The sequence below is a fragment of the Takifugu rubripes genome, chromosome 17 (assembly GCF_901000725.2).
Source record: "Takifugu rubripes chromosome 17, fTakRub1.2, whole genome shotgun sequence".
In the NCBI taxonomy this organism is placed as follows: Eukaryota; Metazoa; Chordata; class Actinopteri; order Tetraodontiformes; family Tetraodontidae; genus Takifugu; species Takifugu rubripes.
Window position 1 is genome coordinate 3,418,690 of NC_042301.1, and position 17,140 is coordinate 3,435,829.

At 45.7% G+C, this 17,140-nt stretch overlaps 3 protein-coding genes across 3 annotated transcripts; 1 reads left to right on the forward strand and 2 right to left on the reverse strand.

Annotated features, from left to right (window-relative positions):
• Positions 1-7,577: 7,577 nt before the first annotated feature.
• On the reverse strand, positions 7,578-9,265 carry tmem186 (transmembrane protein 186). Its single transcript, XM_011612414.2, has 3 exons — positions 9,224-9,265; positions 9,088-9,153; positions 7,578-8,394 (listed from the first exon to the last, which is right to left on the reverse strand). Exons 1-3 carry the CDS (start codon positions 9,263-9,265, stop codon positions 7,738-7,740), a joined length of 765 nt encoding a protein of 254 aa, XP_011610716.2. The 3' UTR covers positions 7,578-7,737.
• A 10-nt stretch (positions 9,266-9,275) lies between these two features.
• Positions 9,276-11,769, forward strand: gde1 (glycerophosphodiester phosphodiesterase 1). Its single transcript, XM_003971935.3, has 6 exons — positions 9,276-9,699; positions 10,064-10,239; positions 10,320-10,425; positions 10,801-10,893; positions 11,002-11,213; positions 11,316-11,769. The coding sequence occupies exons 1-6, from the start codon at positions 9,430-9,432 to the stop codon at positions 11,461-11,463; spliced, it is 1,005 nt and encodes a 334-aa protein (XP_003971984.1). The 5' UTR covers positions 9,276-9,429; the 3' UTR covers positions 11,464-11,769.
• Positions 11,770-11,871: 102 nt separating this feature from the next.
• On the reverse strand, positions 11,872-13,689 carry LOC101068490 (snaclec macrovipecetin subunit beta-like). The gene is made up of 7 exons (XM_003971934.3): positions 13,538-13,689; positions 13,320-13,370; positions 13,068-13,112; positions 12,880-12,971; positions 12,679-12,804; positions 12,489-12,588; positions 11,872-12,397 (listed from the first exon to the last, which is right to left on the reverse strand). The coding sequence occupies exons 1-7, from the start codon at positions 13,599-13,601 to the stop codon at positions 12,324-12,326; spliced, it is 552 nt and encodes a 183-aa protein (XP_003971983.1). The 5' UTR covers positions 13,602-13,689; the 3' UTR covers positions 11,872-12,323.
• Between the last annotated feature and the right edge of the window lie 3,451 nt (positions 13,690-17,140).

A 17,140-nucleotide genomic window follows, 5' to 3' on the forward strand; every position in this document is an offset into this window, starting at 1 on the left:
CTCAACAGTCTGTCGGCGGCGTTCATTCAGGCTGAATTCTATCTGTTGACCGAGGAGGGAGCCATCGCCTCCGAGGAGAGAAAAACCCCGGCGTTAAAAAGCCATTCGTCTTAATTAGCTCCCCCCGAATTCGTTCTTATGAAAATGAGAAGGAACAAAAGGGGTTTCGATGAATGCTGGGCCCAAAGGTCGCCAAGGTCCGCATCAGAACGCTGGAATTCACAGAGTGTCTGTGTTCAACCTCCAGAGGGAGAAAAACAGCAAAAATATAAACATACATCATAAATGATCGCGATCATCCACGGTGTGTTGGGCTGGTCAGATGATGGAGGTCTAACAAAGAGGACAGATGGTCCAGATGTTCAGTCCTGCTGTTTATTTCAATAAATGCTAAATTCAGCTAAAATACGAGTATTTCCCAGGCTGACTCATGTCAGTGTATTCATGAGCTAAATAAGTCGCCTCCTATACAAAAAGCTATATTTCAAATCAATAATATTTTTGCCAAAAAACAAGAACATCCTTATTTTGCTGGAGACTGCGTGCATCTAATTTAGAAGGCTGGAGACTACAGCATCACCCGTGAGGAGGACCAGCACGTGCACGTGCACGTCGGACAGAAATCTCCTCAAAGTTTTGTCCGCTGAAGACAAGAGGCCCTCCACAAAGATGATATGTTGGTGCTGGTATCAGCTCGGAGATCACACACGGGCTGCCAACGCCGTAGTTAAAACAAACCGCCTTATCAGCGCTGGAATCTGGCGCTAACGCTCCGCCTACGTCTGGACAAGCTCACGTCCCGTGAACGGCGTAACAACAGGCTTGGAGGTGAGGCTGGCTGAGTGTTTCCCTTCCTCATCAGGACCAGATGGAGGCAGCCATTAGCTAAGAACTTGAGCCCAACTGGAAAATGTTGGATTTCACAGCTGGCCAGAACCTCTGCTACCTGCAATTGATGACAATCCAACACAGATGCTTTGAAAATCCCCGAATGATGCTAACGGGATGGAAAGTTGTGCCCGACGGCGTCGCTTGCGCTGACTTTGAAACTTTGCTCCTGTTTATTTTCACGCTGAGGACTTGAACAGAGGTTTGTGGTGCCTGAAGTGTTGCTGAAGGTGTGAATGTAAATATAAAATGAGCGGTTTGGGGATGGGGGGGGGGGGGGGCTGAGATAGGAGGCTTTCAAGTTAGCATAACACATGACGCCAGTGGGAACGCTCCAGCGTCTGCAGCCTAAAGTTCAGCCGCCAGCTGAGCAAATAAAACTGAGGGTCACGGGACAGATGTGGGCGCGAAGACTTTGGCGAGGACGTCAATCAGAAGCCCAGGAATCGTCCGCTCTCCTCCCAGTCACACCTGCTCATTAACCAGTCACACCTCCAGCCCGGTTCTCCCACCTGCTCCTCCAATCGCCTCAGTATAAAAGCCGCCCTCATTCTCTCCCTCTTCGCCACGTCGTCTTCATCTCTCCTGGTTTCGACCGGGCTGACCTTTGACCTCCTGCGCTGCGTTCTGTCCCGACGAGCAACTACACCAGCAGAAGTCATCGCTTCCTCTTTGTGCTGTACAGCCCGTTATGGTTTTCGTCCAACAGCCAGCGGACGTCTGGTGTCGATCCAAGCTCGAGCGTTCGTGGGTCGAGGTGTTCTGTTGGATAAATCCATACATTTACAGGTGGACAAGGAGAGGAGTGACGGAAAGGTGGAGTAGCCTGACCAGCTTCATGTAAACATACTTTTTATTATTCTTCCGCGCTACAGGACGTGACTGCAGATGTCCGATCGGGAGATTTGGGTATTGGGATAGGTTTTTTTTCTTAAATTCCTCAGGCTAGAAGCTTTACGCTGTCAGGCTGATGCATAGCAGAGACTCATCTTTAGGTAATTTGAGGCCATTAACGTGTAACCAACACAATTACTGCGACTTTTCCTTTACAGAACTGAACTCATGAGGTCATCGACGACTACAGAGACCTTCGGCGGCAGATGCCAGAACAATTATAAAGATTTGACATATAAATAAACCAAATTTCCACTCTGAGTTAAAAAGATTGTATCAGCATGTCACAATACCACAGACCTGCTGCTCAGAGAAATCTGGAATTATTGGAACGTCTTTTTTAATTTTATACATCACATATATAATAAATTGATCCTGAAGAGCTGAACTAGAGACCCAGACTGCACATCCAGTGATCCATAGATGATGTTGCAGGAGAACAATTTGATTCCAGTCTGTTAGGATCAGTTTTACGGATCTGAACAGAGGTCAAACTTAGAGCTTGACCCCCCAAAAAAGCAACTCCCCTTTTACCAGGAGGAAACCCCGAGCAGGACCGGATGCAGGGGGAGGAGAAAGGGGCAGAACAAAAAGAGAAGAGCAATCAGTTATACTGAAGACAGAAGAAAAGGGTTCAGGTTTAGTGTTCAGCAGAGACTCTACAGTAATAAAACCTGGCTTCTAATCTCAGCGCGCCAGACAGACTCTGTTTACAGACAGGAGAAAACCTGGAATCCCCCGACAGGACAACAAAAGGTGGACGTGTGCATGTCCAAGTGGGCTGGCTGCTCCGGGCTCAGCGGCCACTTGACTGCAGCGGGGGGTTCTCGCCGGTGCGAGCGGCTCCGCTCGGTGCCTGGCCTCCTGCTCTCTCAGCGCTGGGACAGAGGGAGCCAGGGAGCGGGCGCTGACCTCCGGCACTCCAGGGGGAAACAATGGCGACGCGCCACAGTGTGACAGCAGGAGACAGGAACAGACACAAACACAGGAACTGTCTATTCTGCCACTGAGGCAGACCTGCAGAGGCCTGAGAATCTGGAGGAGGAACCGGCTCCCCGTCTCCCTGCGTTTTATCAATATGCCCTAAAGTGACCAGAAAGGTGATGCACTTGTTGACTGCGCTGCTGTTAGTCAACAGTCCCAGAGGGAGCCGCTCTGAGCGCCACTCAGTCGTAGGCAGAGAGACGGGGATATTTTAGAACACAATGCTGTTGTTCTTACTCTTCTACTTCGACTGAACAGCTCGGTTCAGCTCCTCTGGGGGTGCTGCCCAGAAACCCAGAGCCTGACCCCAAAACGAGCAGAAGTGGCAGGAAAAACTCCAGCTGATGGACAGAAAGAGGAGCGGGACGAAGGCATACGGCTCAGATAAAAATAATCTGGTGATGTCCCTGATTAAATTACAGCTTGCAGCATGTCAACATGTCAGCAGCAATGACACAGATTGAAGCATAAAAAGAGACTTTTATAATATAGAGGAGCTATACTACAGCTAGCTACGCTGGTAGCTGCTGTAGTTAGCGTTGCCATGGTATTTATGTGGCAGCACGCTACACGTGATGTAAATACAGCCCTAATCAAATGTGGGCTGAGGATGGATAGATGCAACCACAGGCGTAAAAACACATAAGGAAGATAAAAATAGTGAGGTTACGTGTTTGTGGCGTGAGTGACAGGGTGCCGCCACTGATGTTCTCTATAACAGGGAGTGACAAATAAAAAATCTCACTGTGGAATTTTAGTTTTAATTAGATGCACTGGCCATGACGGCTAACAGATGGATGTCTGGATAAAAATGGATCACTTTATGGAAAACACGCCTGGTTTAAATGAGCTATAACCAAACTTTTTTCAATTCATCTCACGGGCAGTTTTTCTAGCAGCTTTCATGAATCATTTCTAAATGGGCTGCGCACGGCATTCATAATTTCCCTCCCAAAGGCCGGAGTTATTTCAAGAAAATTGGGGTGAAAAATTGATGTGTGCTGAGCCCATTTGTCAACCGGTTCCCTTCAAAATAATGGGAACGGTGATAAACAATGTGGCTGCAGTTTTGGCTGCATAAGACCGTATTATGAGGTATTAATTTGCTCATGAATCATGTGACTGCTCCAGCCAGCAGCACTGTCTCATTACCATTACTCTAAACTGGCTTGTTTCAAAAACTGTTTCAACCCAGTTTTTTCTTTTGTTTGTATCAGATCTGCAATAATGTGCCAAAAAAGGGTCAAATATTAGAGGCAAAAGGGCCTAAAACTGCCCACTGCAAACTCTTTGTTCTACATTTTATATATATATGTTGTATTTCAGGGGTGAATGGTTGATTGTAGATGTTTATTTCATTTTTTTTTCTTTCCTTTGCCGGGTGTGACTTGACTGGTGTACAGAGCGGCGGTTTGGGGTCATAGGTCACCATGTGTGCTATCAATTGCAAATACATTTCTGGTAATAAAGCTTCCTGGGGGGGAAAAGGGGGCTTAAATGTGCGATAACAACTCCTCCAACCACAACGAGGCTGCATAGAACTGGAAACCACGTAGAAGAAAATTGATCCATTTACATCTGAGACAGCATCTGTTGGGCAGAACCATCCAAACTCCTGGATTTAAAGTTCTCCTATGGGCTATTGTTTACACTCACGCTACATTTCTGATCACCTATTCTACGCTGAGGAAAGCTGTGTTTTCACCATATGTTTCGTAAAGTGCAGCATGGACAAAGGGGCTGCTGATAATGCCATGATTAGCCCCTAAACCTGCCAAAAGTTGACCCACGGCGCAACGCCACTTCCTGCCTCGCCTATTGTGCCGCGGCCACGGTCAGTTTAAGAAGCCTCCAGGGGCGACGCCACAATAACTGACCAGATTACAGCAGTCACCGTCCAAGCAATGCTAATGTGGTATTGTTCAGTATGGATGAAATCAATGTTTTAGGAAATCCCCCTGCAGCGCCGTAATGGAGACTGTCAGTCTGAGGAGGCCTGCCAAGGAAAACGCCGTTAATCAGCCGCGCTGCCCTTCGGACAGGTGTGTGATGTCGATCCAAGCCGCCCGCAGCTCTGAATGGGATGCTGCTGGAGCTACAGGGAATGCTGGGTGCTCAGGTTGGGAGCAGAGTCACTTTCCTCCCTCCGTCCCGCATCCGTCCTGCGAGCCAAGGCCGCGGCGTTCCGCTTTTCCGCTGGGAATTTGGTGTCAGAGGACTTCATTTAGCCTCAATTATCCGATGCTCAGTTGAGCGTTAAATTCCCGTGCGTGCAAATCTAGCTTGTGGTCGGTATTTCTTCGGCTATCCAAATATTTTCCCTTTGTCAGACATCATGTGGGACTGTCAGTAAATATTTGAGGAGTGGAGGTACATTGCTACGAAAGTGCGGAGACATAGTGGATGTTGTGATGAGCCTCACCCATCGTCTATTGTCTGATTCTCAAACAACCCCCCCCACTGGATGAGCCAGTGAGTCTCTATTTTGTTTTCCTTAACACCCAAAGGGTGACAGGATCGTACGGCCCTGTCGGGGGGGATGCTGGTCACTTCCTTTTCAACCAGAAAAGGACATGAAGCGTGGCAGCAAAGAATGCCCAAAGAAGCAGGATCAGGAGACATTCTTGTTTGCCGACATCCCTTTTTTTAAATTTGCCACTTAAACTCCAGGAAAGGCTGTGAATTTCACCCGTTTCGCCTCGATGCTGATTACAAATGTGACGCGAGGGTTCGGTGGTGGTTGAGGGATCGCTCTTCATAAAAAGAGACAGCGGGATGGAGATGGATTTCTTTTAAAGGTGCTTTACTTCCCAGCGGATCAGTCGGTACAGCCACAACACTTCCTGATTCTCTGTGTCACATGACCAAAACTGACCAATGAGAAGACGGGATTTAACCAGGTACATGCAGGTGTCAGGAGAGGCAGCTCCAACAACCTAACTTAGCTGTTTGTGAGTGTACTAACATTAATATGAGAATATGTAAATAATAATTCTGCAAACATGAAGGGGCACTGAAACCAAAATGGATTCGTAGGAGTATTTGTGAGCTCGATTTATGGGCTCTGTACATGCAAAATGTAATAACCGCAAATATTAATGCTCAAGCTTTCCAATCATGGAGCATTGGAATTGGAAAACACATGGAATGGATGAGTGTCCTGCTGTCCCGTCCACCTGCACATTCTAATGAGGTGATGGCAGCACTCAAATAGCCTGTGATCCCACTGCGTGCTTGTCTCATGTGTATGCTTTCCTCTCTTTGTTAGCCCGCGTCCTCGTACATACGTGGAGGCCCCGGCTGTTTCCTGCGGGCGAGCGTGGCTTCATATGTTTCCAATTATAAAGCCGATGTAGGATCAAACCCAGTGGAGACCACTGTGCACACACCTGAGACGCTCACTGTGGACAGGACATCAATGCTGCGGTCCAAACAACGCTTGTGGGGGGGTTCGTACGTTTTAAGTGTCACCTGGAGTGTGTGATTATTGGCTGGCTCCATGAGGACCGCCAATGAGGACGTGGCGGCCCTGGGGGGGGTCAAAGGTCGATTGAACAGGGGACGTCGGCTGCGCCTGATTTTATACATTTAAAACCAGATGACTCAAGTTTTAGTTTGAATCATCTTGATTGGCGTCAAAAACAGGAGGAAGTCCTTCACAGACAGGAAGGTTTCTCTTTTGTGTCATTACGTTCCAGAATATTGTTCCCAAAATGATCCGGAATGTTGTCAACAACATAGGAAACAAATAAACAACCTGCGTGACTGCGGGGTGATTCGCTGGATGACTGTGTGGTTGTTCATAGCAGCGTCGTGCACGCCCCCAGAGAACGCCGCTCCTAATTCAAGCACGCCGGCGTCCATGTCGCATTGTAATAAATCACTTGTTTGGGAAACATGCATTCATGCATACTTGGGAGCATTACACACCAGTTCCTAAAGGTGGAATGCAGCTTCCTAAATATTGTAAATGACTAACGATTCGCAGACAAGCGGCCAGAAACCTCACAAACACAGGAAACTGGGCTGAATATGAGAGCGAGCGCGCTCAGGCACCACTGGAGTCAAGGTCAATGCAATATTGTTGATCATAGGAAGCTCGTCTTGGTTATTAACAATGACAAAAAAACAAGCAGAGGTGGGTCCATAGTCGGGATACCTTGGAGCAGGACAGCAACAAATAGACATGGGGGCTTTCCTACAGAGGCTCGGGGCTCTCTGGGGTTTTGAAGGGTCGTGAAAGACATGAAAGATGTCCTTTGGAGTGCAGGACTCACGTTCAAGACCCTGAGATTTTAATCGAGGAAAACACTGAGATCCAGGACCTTTGTTCCTTTGTTTCTGCGCTCAAGTGTTCACCCGTAAGTGAACCGGGGGTGTATCAAGGGCGCGACTGCGGCCACATACCAGTTCCAGACTATCCTGTTGGATAATTCAGGCTAAAATTCCTAATGTCATGTGTGTATATAATGCTGTGATGTGAGGTCACTGCTTCTTATTTGCATGGTAAAATTAAAATTAAACATAAAAAAATATATAAATAAAAATAAAATGTGCATTTACTTCCTATAACCGCGCATGTGACGAATAACGTTGACCTTTACCTCGCTAGTCTAAACTCTAAACGGACTGTAGCGCCACCTCGCGGTCAGAACAACACACTGCAACCGAAGATGACGCAGCTGACGCTAATTAACTCGTATCTCGTTAATTTGGAATAGGTTGAACTTAATGCTCTCATGTAAAGCTCCTGTCGTTTTTAAGAGCTTGTTCGTGCATCCTGCGAACAAACACAGCTGAAACATTCAACATTCTTCCAAACTGGCAATGAAATATTTTTATTTGATGCATGAAGAATCACCCAACAAGCTGAATTTAAAGAACAAGCAAGCAAAAATCTCATAGCAGATTTATCTTTGAATTGTAGTTAAAACAAAAATAACTTAAAATACAATCTTCATTTACCAATAGCTATTTATATCCAAACACCTTCTCAAAACCCTGCTTATCCACCACCCTTCCAAAGTGTTTGGAGTAATAAAAAGTCTGTGAACTACTGTATGTCCTAAGTCTTAATATCGTCTCATTTACAGAGTCCCCGGTGTCCCCAACGGTCATAACATCTGACACCGGCAGGTAGATGTCATTGCGTTTACCCCAAAAGGTGAGGTGGGAAACTTTGAGTGTGGTTTGCGATGGGTCCAGGTACATCATTCCCACCACTCTCCTGAAGAAGTGGCTGGCAGTGAACAGCATAACGCCAGCAAACACGGCTATCCCCGTCGAATAGCCGACAAGGGAAAGGGCAACATCTCCGTGGAGGTAAAGGCCGACAACTGGGGGCAAGACAACTACCGTGATGGCAGTTTGGAGAAGTTTGAATCTAGAAATGGCTCTGATGAGTTTGATGTGCGGCAAGCTGTAGATCAAAGTGTATTTCTCTTTGGCCTGATCTGAATATCGAGAGAGAGCTTCTGTCCTAGGCAGCGTGCGTCCATGGGAGCTGTGCAGGACAGACGTCTGACCACCTGAATGGGGCCGAGCCCTAAATGGTATCTGAGCAGAGCGAGTAATTAGATGTTTGGTGCAGGGCAGGAAGGGGAATCTGCGCAGAACCACTGAAGTATTCTGTAAAAACAAACACAATCATATCTGATTAGTTTTAAAACTGCAGCCGGCATCTTAATTTACTTTTAATGGTTTAAAAGAAAAAATAAAATGACTTCATGTGACCCTTCCTTTACTTTTGGCCGTCTCCATCTCCATCAACCCTGTCCCTGGCATCCTCATCTCTCCTTCATTTAACTAACTTCATGTAATCTCTCCATAGATCTATTCTTTATCTTCCAAACAAAACATCTGCTGTCTTTATTCCTGATCACATCCACACATGAATAACAATTACCTCTATGCCTCCCATACCTTTACAGGTGTATCATCAGGACCAGCTGCTGTCCCACCCATCATCCTCTTGAATGACCTCCTAACTTTACCCTTACGAATCTTCGCTACTTCCTGTTTCACCAGTCACCTCTATCCTCAATCATCATGTTTTTACCTGTGCAGTTCACACTTGGGGCATCCGATAGTGCATTTCCATGTGTAAATGGAGGCATCCTTAATCTCTAACCTGCAGCTACACCTCCTGTATATAAAAACAAACGACTCTTCTACTCCGTTAAAATCTCGGAAAACGAGTTTAAGAAAAAATCCTTACCATGATCGTCAACGTGTTGAAACAATTTAAGAATCCCACAACACTGAAATTATTAAATCATTAAAGGCAACATTGCCGAGAGTATCGTCGGTACGTGAAGTCACCTGGATGTGGTTCTCTTCTTCGTTGGTTCTTGGGGTTACACGACTGTCACTATCGTTTCCAGTGCACTACCGCCCCCCTATGGTTCAAATTATTCACTGTTCATACGTTTTAAAAAAAACATTATCTTTCCCAAACAAAATTTATTCTGAATATAATTTGCATAAAATTATCAGTCATTTTGAAAGACTTCACATGTTAATTCCAAGCACAGTTTTATGATGTGATTTAATAAATAACGAAGGCGTTGGAGGAGAAGAAGGAGAAGGAGAAGACGACGAAGAAGAAGAAGAATGTTTACATCCTGTTTTGGAAACCTGACAGACTGAATCAGGCAGAATACGATGCTGCAGCTGGGAGATGAAGTTGTTCTCTATTCGATAGTCTTCATCGTTGTTCTGCTGGGCACTCGGAGTTCGCTATGGACAGTCGCGGTCACAGCGTCCTTCTATCTTTTTATGGTGGTGTTCCGATTTCCCCAGGTGCCCGCCGGCCGGGTCCGACAGGTTCTGCACCCCTCCAAGAGAGGAGTGGGCCTCGGTAAGGTGTCCGTGGTGGCTCACCGGGGTGGTGGTCATGATGCGCCGGAGAACACACTAGCAGCTATACGGGAGGTGAGATTTTAGAGTTACTATAGTGATATTTATGATCGCTTCATTGTGGAGTCATGTCTCCAGTAGTAGATACTGATCTCTCCCGTAGTCACTGTTGCTAAATCCCACCCCACACAGCCTCTTAGCTGTAGAGAGGTGGTCTTCCCAGGCATTTCTTACTATTTATGTATATACTGTATATATGTCTTATCTTATTTTATTTTATTTATCTTATTCTAGTGTTGTCTTCTTTATGTTGAATGTCGCAGCGTCACACCAAGACAAATTCCTAGCTTGTGTAATACTGTGTATTACATGAACAATGGCAATAAATCTGATTCAATTCAATTCAATTCAATCACAGTTGGCTGCTGTTCTCCTCTAGGCCAGTAAGAATGGGGCGACGGGTGTGGAGTTGGACCTGGAGTTCTCAGCAGATGGTGTCCCCATACTGATGCACGATGAGACTGTGGACCGCACGACCAATGGCTCAGGATCACTCAGGCACATGAAATGGAGCGAGTTGTCCAAACTGGATGCGGCTGCTAAACACAGACTCAGGTTGGGAAGCAGTTGCAATATGACTGGGAAATCGGCCGGGGGACGTGTATGACTTAAGCCTTGGTGCTCTTCCTCAACAGGGACAAATTTGCCGGAGAGAAAGTCCCAACTCTGGAAGAAGCCGTGGAGGAATGTGTCCGACTGCAGCTCACCGTCTACTTCGATGTCAAAGGTCACCCCGATGAGGTGCTGCCAGCAAACTGCTATGAAATGTACAGAGCAGAGATGGCAGATTGTGGTTTTACTATGTATGTTTAAAGGTAAAACACGGAGAGAGAACAATTTTGCTGTGGTGAAATGCAAATCCTGTCCTCAAGACATCAGAACGACTTTGACATCTGGGTCAAATGGGTCTGGGATCTTGTGCCCACGTTGGCATCCCACCTACCTCAGCGTTGCTGTGGTGACTTGGGCCCCAGAGGAACCCACCTCTCAGCTTTAATCCTTTAAAGGATCAGCACAGGCAGCTTGTCTCACTGATGGGTGTCCACCGTCACGTGTTGGACCAGTGATTCCAGACAGTGGGGGGTTCTGTAGTTAGCATCTTTCCTCTCCTCTCAGGCGGCCGCAGCGCTCAGAGAGTTGTATAAAAAGCATCCGGTCCTCTACAACAGCAGCATCGTCTGCTCCTTCGAACCCAAAGTCATCTACAGGGTAAGAGGATGCGGCTTGGCGATTTGTCCCGTTGTTGCCATGCCGACGCTGAATATTTTACCATATTTCTCGTGTACATTGCTTATTTTGCGTTGTAATTACCACCAGATGAGGCAGAGTGACCCGGCCGTGGTCACAGCGCTGACTCACAGGCCCTGGAGCCTGAGCCGGCTCGGAGACGGCACCCCTCGCTTTCCCTCGCTATGGAAACACCCCTGGATGACCCTGATGGACATCGCGTTGGACTGGGCCCATCACCACATCCTGTGGAAGCTCTGCGGCACCTCGGCCTTCCTCATACAGAAGAACTTTGTCTCGCCGTGAGTCTCTCACTTTCAACCCTGCGTTTCAGTGGAAGCTTTGACAGCAACGCAGAGTCTTTTATCACCATTGAAATGTCTGCGTCGCTGGTGCTGTTGCAGGGATTATGTCCAGTACTGGACCCAGAGGGGGGTGGAGGTGGTAGCCTGGACGGTCAACAGCAACGTGGAGAAAGAGTATTACCAGGAGCTGTTGAGAGTCAACTACATCACAGACAGCCTTGTGGAAGACTGTGAGCCCCACTACTGAGAATCCACCGAACATTAGCGAACATCAACGTCTCCTGTACTGTAATTTGGCATTAAATTAAAAATATTCTTGACATTATCGGACCTGGTGCTGTACACAAGCTGCAAGGTAGATCTAATCCATCCAGAAGTACTGTAATCCCCTACTCAGGAGTATGACAGCAGTTCTTTTGTTAGTTTTATGACCTAAAATGTCTCATACTCACTAATCACCTGCCTACAATAATGGAATTAAGTATGACGTGAATGCGCATGCACGTGGGAGTCGGCATTGCATTATAATAAAACTAAATATTTGGTTTTTTTATGCCTTTGTTGAACATTTATATCTTCCAAACATGCCTGTGTGCGCGCGTGTGTGTGTGTGTGTGAGTGTGAGAGAGAGAGAGAACTGCTTCACAGAAAATAAATTGTAAAAATCTTTTTATTGACCCTGCTAAACTAACATGAAACTCACTTTCACCGAAGTTTTGGTCATCAAGTTGGGAAAGAAACGACCATTTCAGACACTTTAAAACAGCCATCAAAAGTGGCCCTGAACTGCTTAAAGATCGCTGTGGGCAAATTGGAGTGCTCGCCTAAAACAGACCCAAAAAGGTCTCAGAAATGTACAAATTACTTTAAAAAAAAAAAAACACCAGTCCAACTAAAGCTTCACCTTTGCCTTTGAGATCAAAGATGCACATTTAGATTTAAACGCCACCGTCGTATGAAAATCTTACAATCAGAAACAAATTCAAAGTGCAGTGTTCACAACATCCCGCAGCAGCTCCTTGTTGCTTCAGGCATCCATGTACTTAACACGCACACACACACACACACACACACACACACACAAAACCCTGAACAACTCCGGAACTCTTAACAGTTGGGATTCAACTTGCACAGGAATGGGAAGGGGGTGCTGCAGTCGTGGCTGGACCAGCCCTGGCCCACTGCGAAACAAACACAAATCATCGTCATCATCTGGAATAATGGCGTCTGTTCCTCAGTGTTAGCAATGATGCGTGCGCGCTGGGTGTGCACCTTGAGAGTCCATCTGTAAGCACTGGAAGAGGTCAGGGGAATCTTCCTTGTCCCAGTTGTCGTAGTCAAACGGCGTTCCATCCTCCCATCTCCAGGCACCCTACAGGGAAGGATTTAACCCCATCAGTGTGATTTGGCCCAGACTCTGTTACACTGACCCTCTTCGAACCGCAGTTTTTCTTGCACAAACCTCGAAATAGTACCCTCCGATCCAGGCAAAGCTGTGGCCGGCTGTCTTCATCAGCCTCTGGAGGAAACTGTACTCCCAGATGTTGTGGACTGAGGCCAGACTGGCACCGAAGCTGCCGCAGAAGTCCTGCAAACGGCGAGATTTCAGTGAAAGCCACATGAATGGAGCGCGTCATAAACACACGAACAGGTGCTGTCCCACCTCAGCATTGGCCCAAGAATCTGCGCTATTTCCTAAATAGTAGCAGCTTCCGCGAAAGCTGGTCCAACCATCCAGGCAAAAGGAAAAGCGAGCTAAAAAAGATAAAGGAAAGTAGTAATCAGTTTTATGAGCTTTTCTCGGCGCAGCAGCACCACCGTACGGCGGGTTCTAGCGAAGGTGGCTCTCACCTTGACGGGGAGCTGCTCTGTTAGCAGAGTTGGCAGGAACTGCATCTGGAAAAGCCACATTGTTAGGCTCACGCCCCTCAAAGCGGGCCGTTTTCCTCCTGTCAGTCTGTAACTGACTTCAATTTCAGCATAAAATAAGACTTTACATTTAAAAATAAAGGCTCTTAAATGCTTAAGTTCAGCAAAAATGTCCCAGAAATCTAAATAAATGTAGTTCTTTGCATTATTTAGAACAATAACGGTCGGACTTACCTGGTTCTGGTGCTGTTTTGGCCTCCTGGGGTTCAGCGTCAGCTGGAGGAACTGGGGAGAGAAGAGGACCAGGTCATTTGAACATCAGAGAGGAGAGAATGTTTTTAAAAAAGCCATAATTTTGTTGCTAACGAACAGACAAAAACGAGGCTTGACTCCACGGGGAGGGAGAGAAAAAAAAATCCGATTTCTGGAGTTAAACAAAGGCAAAAGCTCACCGGCTGCTCCTTGGACGAGCAGAGCAACACAGTGGACGAGAGCGATGACCAGCAGAGTCTTCATGGTGAGGTGGGGAGAGGAGTCCTTGCACACCTGGAAACACCCGGAGGGAGCTGAGCTATGACAACAGCCACTCACGCTCCCTCTTATATACTTTTCTTCTCCATAACAACGGTGCACTTTGATTTTGAGTAAACAGTCTTCTGCTGGAAAGTAATTCCTCATTTTTTATTACTTCCTGCTGAGGGGAATATTCCCATCCGTCACTGATTTGTGACCTCTTCCCAAATTTCACAATAGATGTTTCCTGCTTTCAAATCTGTCATTTCTACCCTGATGAGGTCATTATTGTTCAGCCTGGTTTTTCCTGGTCACTTATTACTTATTTTACACTCCATATTTAGCTGATTATTACTTTGTACAATGAGTTTTAAGTTTGACACAAATTTGTTTTATATTCCTGTAAAAAAAAAAGGCTATATTGACTATGGATCCTCTTGTAAATTTCACAAGTCTGGATCTTTCCCTGTAAGGGGGGGTTCTTCCTGGTGTTTCTTTCCTGGTACCTGCTTAGTGGACTTTTTCTGTGGGAGGGATATGTGACGTGTAAAGGTTTTACACACGGATGTTACGGCATTCCGTCAGTACCTGTCTAGTTTTATTGTTTTACCACGCCTGCGTTTTCCAGACCATATTTGGCCGGTTTGATTTGCACGTTTCCTCTGAGGGGATCTGATTTATCCATCATTGAAACTCATTCAGAATGTGCACAATGTTGTTTTTAATAGGTTTTATCCAGCTAAAAAAAAAGAAGGCTGGGCTCAAACTTCGTGGAGTCAGTCGCCCCCATTTAATCGGGAAGAATCACGAGACACTTGAGGTTAAAGTCATGTTTGTGGTCCCAGGTGTAAAACAGAATCCTGGATGAAGAAATAAAGCCTTTAGTCACTTAAATGAAAGGAAAGAATAAGGTTCAGGCTCTTTCTGTAAAGTGCCAAAGACAGAGGGGGTACAATGCCATGCAAATAAAAGGAAGATGAACTAAATTATACGTCTCTACTGAGGCAAATGTGTGAATTATGTAGCTAAAAACAGCCACAGCTTTGGCTTTATTCCACTGTAATGTCATTTATTTAGCTCATTGCTGGTGTGTACTTAAGTTCAGATTTTATCTGTTGAGATTTGCTGCCCTCATTTTATTGGTTTCTTTTTTCAAGCCTGTGTAACAACCTGACTTCTGCCCAACACAGCTGCTCCCAATCCCATTAACAAGGCAAGAAATTCCACGAACAAGGAACACCTGTGAAGTGAAAACCCCTTCAGGTGAGCACCTCATGAAGCTCATTGAGAGAACACAATGGGCTAGCAGCCCTATCAAAAAAGTAAAGGGTGGCTACTTTGAAGAAACTAGAATATAAGACGTGTTTTCAGTTATTTCACACTTTTGTCTTAAGTACATAATGTTCATAGTTTTGGTGCCTTGAGTAAGAATCTACAATGTAAATAGTCATGAAAATAAAGACGCCTTGAATGAGAAGGCGTTTCCAACCTTTTGACCAGGTACCAGGAAAAGATATCAGATCCCAGAACAGATACCAAGAAAGAAACACCAGGAAGAATCCACCTTACGACCGTGGAGAAAGAGGTGTAAAATTTATGGATCCAGTCAATACAGCCTCTTTTTTTTTTCTTTTTTTTACGAGAATATTGAACAAACTTGTGTAAAACTTAAAACTCGTTGTACAAAGTACTAATCAGCTAAATATATAGTGTAAAATAAGTAAATCAATCTTTATTTATATAGCATCTGTTACAATCTAAATTGTTTCTAGGTGCTTTCCAGAATCCCAGGGCCTAACCCCCAAACCAGCTACAGTGGCAAGGAAAAACTCCCCTTTAACAGGAAGAAACCTTGAACAGGACCAGACCAGGCTCATGTAGGGGGACCCTCCTGCTGAAGGGGGGCTGGGTAGAGAGAGAGGAGAAGGGGGAGGACAGGTAGAGGATAGGATAGGTAGAGCATAATATAACATTATACATTATATTGATTAAAATAAGCTGCTGGTAGAGTCTGGTTGGGTGGGTCAGCGGGGTCGGAGGTCAGTAGGTCAGTAGGTCAGTATACAGCTTATGAAGGCGGCGATACCTGTAGATGAATGTAGAAGGTGTGTGTGTGGGGGGGGGCAGAAAAATGACACAAGAAATGACATCACTAGTCTACTTAGTGATAAGTGACCAGGAAGAAACAGGCTGAACAGGCTGTGTTGTCCAAACAAATGAAGAAATCTGCTCTGAGCAGCACTCAAAGTGAGTCAACTATTAATGGAATAGATGTTGAATTCTGATGGACAGTTTAGCCAAAACAATACATTACGCTGAAGGAGGAGAAGGGATTTGACATTGATTTCTGAATAAAGAAAGCAAAGCAACGCGGGCAGACAAACAGCGATGGACGTCATACAGGGATAAGTGGCGTCTCTGTCGCCCTCTGGTGGTGGCGCCTGGTAACTGCCTCATGAGCAGGAGTTGACACGTTGAAATGGCTGCAATCGACACAAGTTCTTGCAATAAACACACAGACTCTGTGGACTTTTAGAAGTAAAACTTTACTGGAATGATACTCATGATGCAAAATATTACACCTCAGGTTTTGACCTCACCCTTCTCCTGACTTTGGATGCTTCCCTTTGCAGTTTGTGTGAAAGGTCGCGTGTGTCGGTACACAGCGGGAGTTTACATGGTCTTGTTTTCCTAAAAAGTGCCACAGCGTGTACCAGCATTGCGTCTGCATCGAGCGGAAGTCGTGTTAATACAAAAAACAAACCAAAAGAACATCAAGAAGACACAGAATAATATTGTATTTGAACTTGAATCATGTCGTCCATGATGACAGTATTAAACAAACACCGCATACCAAACCAATGAGTTACAACAATGAAATACCAGATGTTGATAGTAATAACAATAAAAGTAATGATATGAATAAAAATAGGATTATCACTGTTGTTGTTATTGTCATTCTAAGCCATCTAATGTTCAGGTCTATCTGACTGATCACTGGAAAGTTTTTACTTCCGGACAACACAGAACATCCGCTGAGGGTAAATTAGTCAGAAGTTACCACTGGCCCGTCGTTGTGGTTCGTTTGCTTTAACTTAAGACAAGTGTGGCGATGGCGTTGGACCATCAATAAGGTGAAAAGGTGCCCGCAGTCCCACTTGGTTGGGGTAATCCAGCCACTGACATGTCGACATGGAAACGATCACCGGGGCAACGAGGGACACGTTGGGATCATCCTCGATATGTCCATTTTCAGTCCACTTTTCTATATTTATATGTGTCCAAAAGTCCAGAATTTGCACCAGCGGGGAATGGGAGTACAGGTGAGGGCCCGATTGAATCCTAATGGTGGCGGCGTGAAGAAGAAGGCATTTGTGTGTTTGAAACCTTTCACAAATTTTCCACAATTAACATAATTTTGGCCTTTGCATAAGTAGGTTTGGAGGGAGATTAGGAGCCGGGGATGAGGGGGGGTACAGAAGAAGCGGGCTGTGGACTGCACACTGTAGTCTCAGTCCATCTCATTCCTGTGAGAAAGGAGC

Excerpts from the sequence above, each read along its gene's own strand:
- gde1 (XM_003971935.3), top strand. The coding sequence starts at position 9,430 with ATGCTGCAGCTGGGAGATGAAGTTGTTCTCTATTCGATAGTCTTCATC. Across the intron at positions 10,240-10,319 it reads GCTGCTAAACACAGACTCAG|GGACAAATTTGCCGGAGAGA; the intron begins GTTGGGAAGCAG and ends CTTCCTCAACAG. Across the intron at positions 10,426-10,800 it reads TCAAAGGTCACCCCGATGAG|GCGGCCGCAGCGCTCAGAGA; the intron begins GTGCTGCCAGCA and ends CTCTCCTCTCAG.
- LOC101068490 (XM_003971934.3), bottom strand. The coding sequence starts at position 13,601 with ATGAAGACTCTGCTGGTCATCGCTCTCGTCCACTGTGTTGCTCTGCTC. Across the intron at positions 13,113-13,319 it reads CAAAACAGCACCAGAACCAG|ATGCAGTTCCTGCCAACTCT; the intron begins GTAAGTCCGACC and ends TGGCTTTTCCAG. Across the intron at positions 12,805-12,879 it reads ATTCTTGGGCCAATGCTGAG|GACTTCTGCGGCAGCTTCGG; the intron begins GTGGGACAGCAC and ends CGCCGTTTGCAG.
- tmem186 (XM_011612414.2), bottom strand. The coding sequence starts at position 9,265 with ATGACTGATAATTTTATGCAAATTATATTCAGAATAAATTTT. Across the intron at positions 9,154-9,223 it reads TTATATTCAGAATAAATTTT|TGCACTGGAAACGATAGTGA; the intron begins GTTTGGGAAAGA and ends GGGGGGCGGTAG. Across the intron at positions 8,395-9,087 it reads AAGAAGAGAACCACATCCAG|AATACTTCAGTGGTTCTGCG; the intron begins GTGACTTCACGT and ends TTGTTTTTACAG.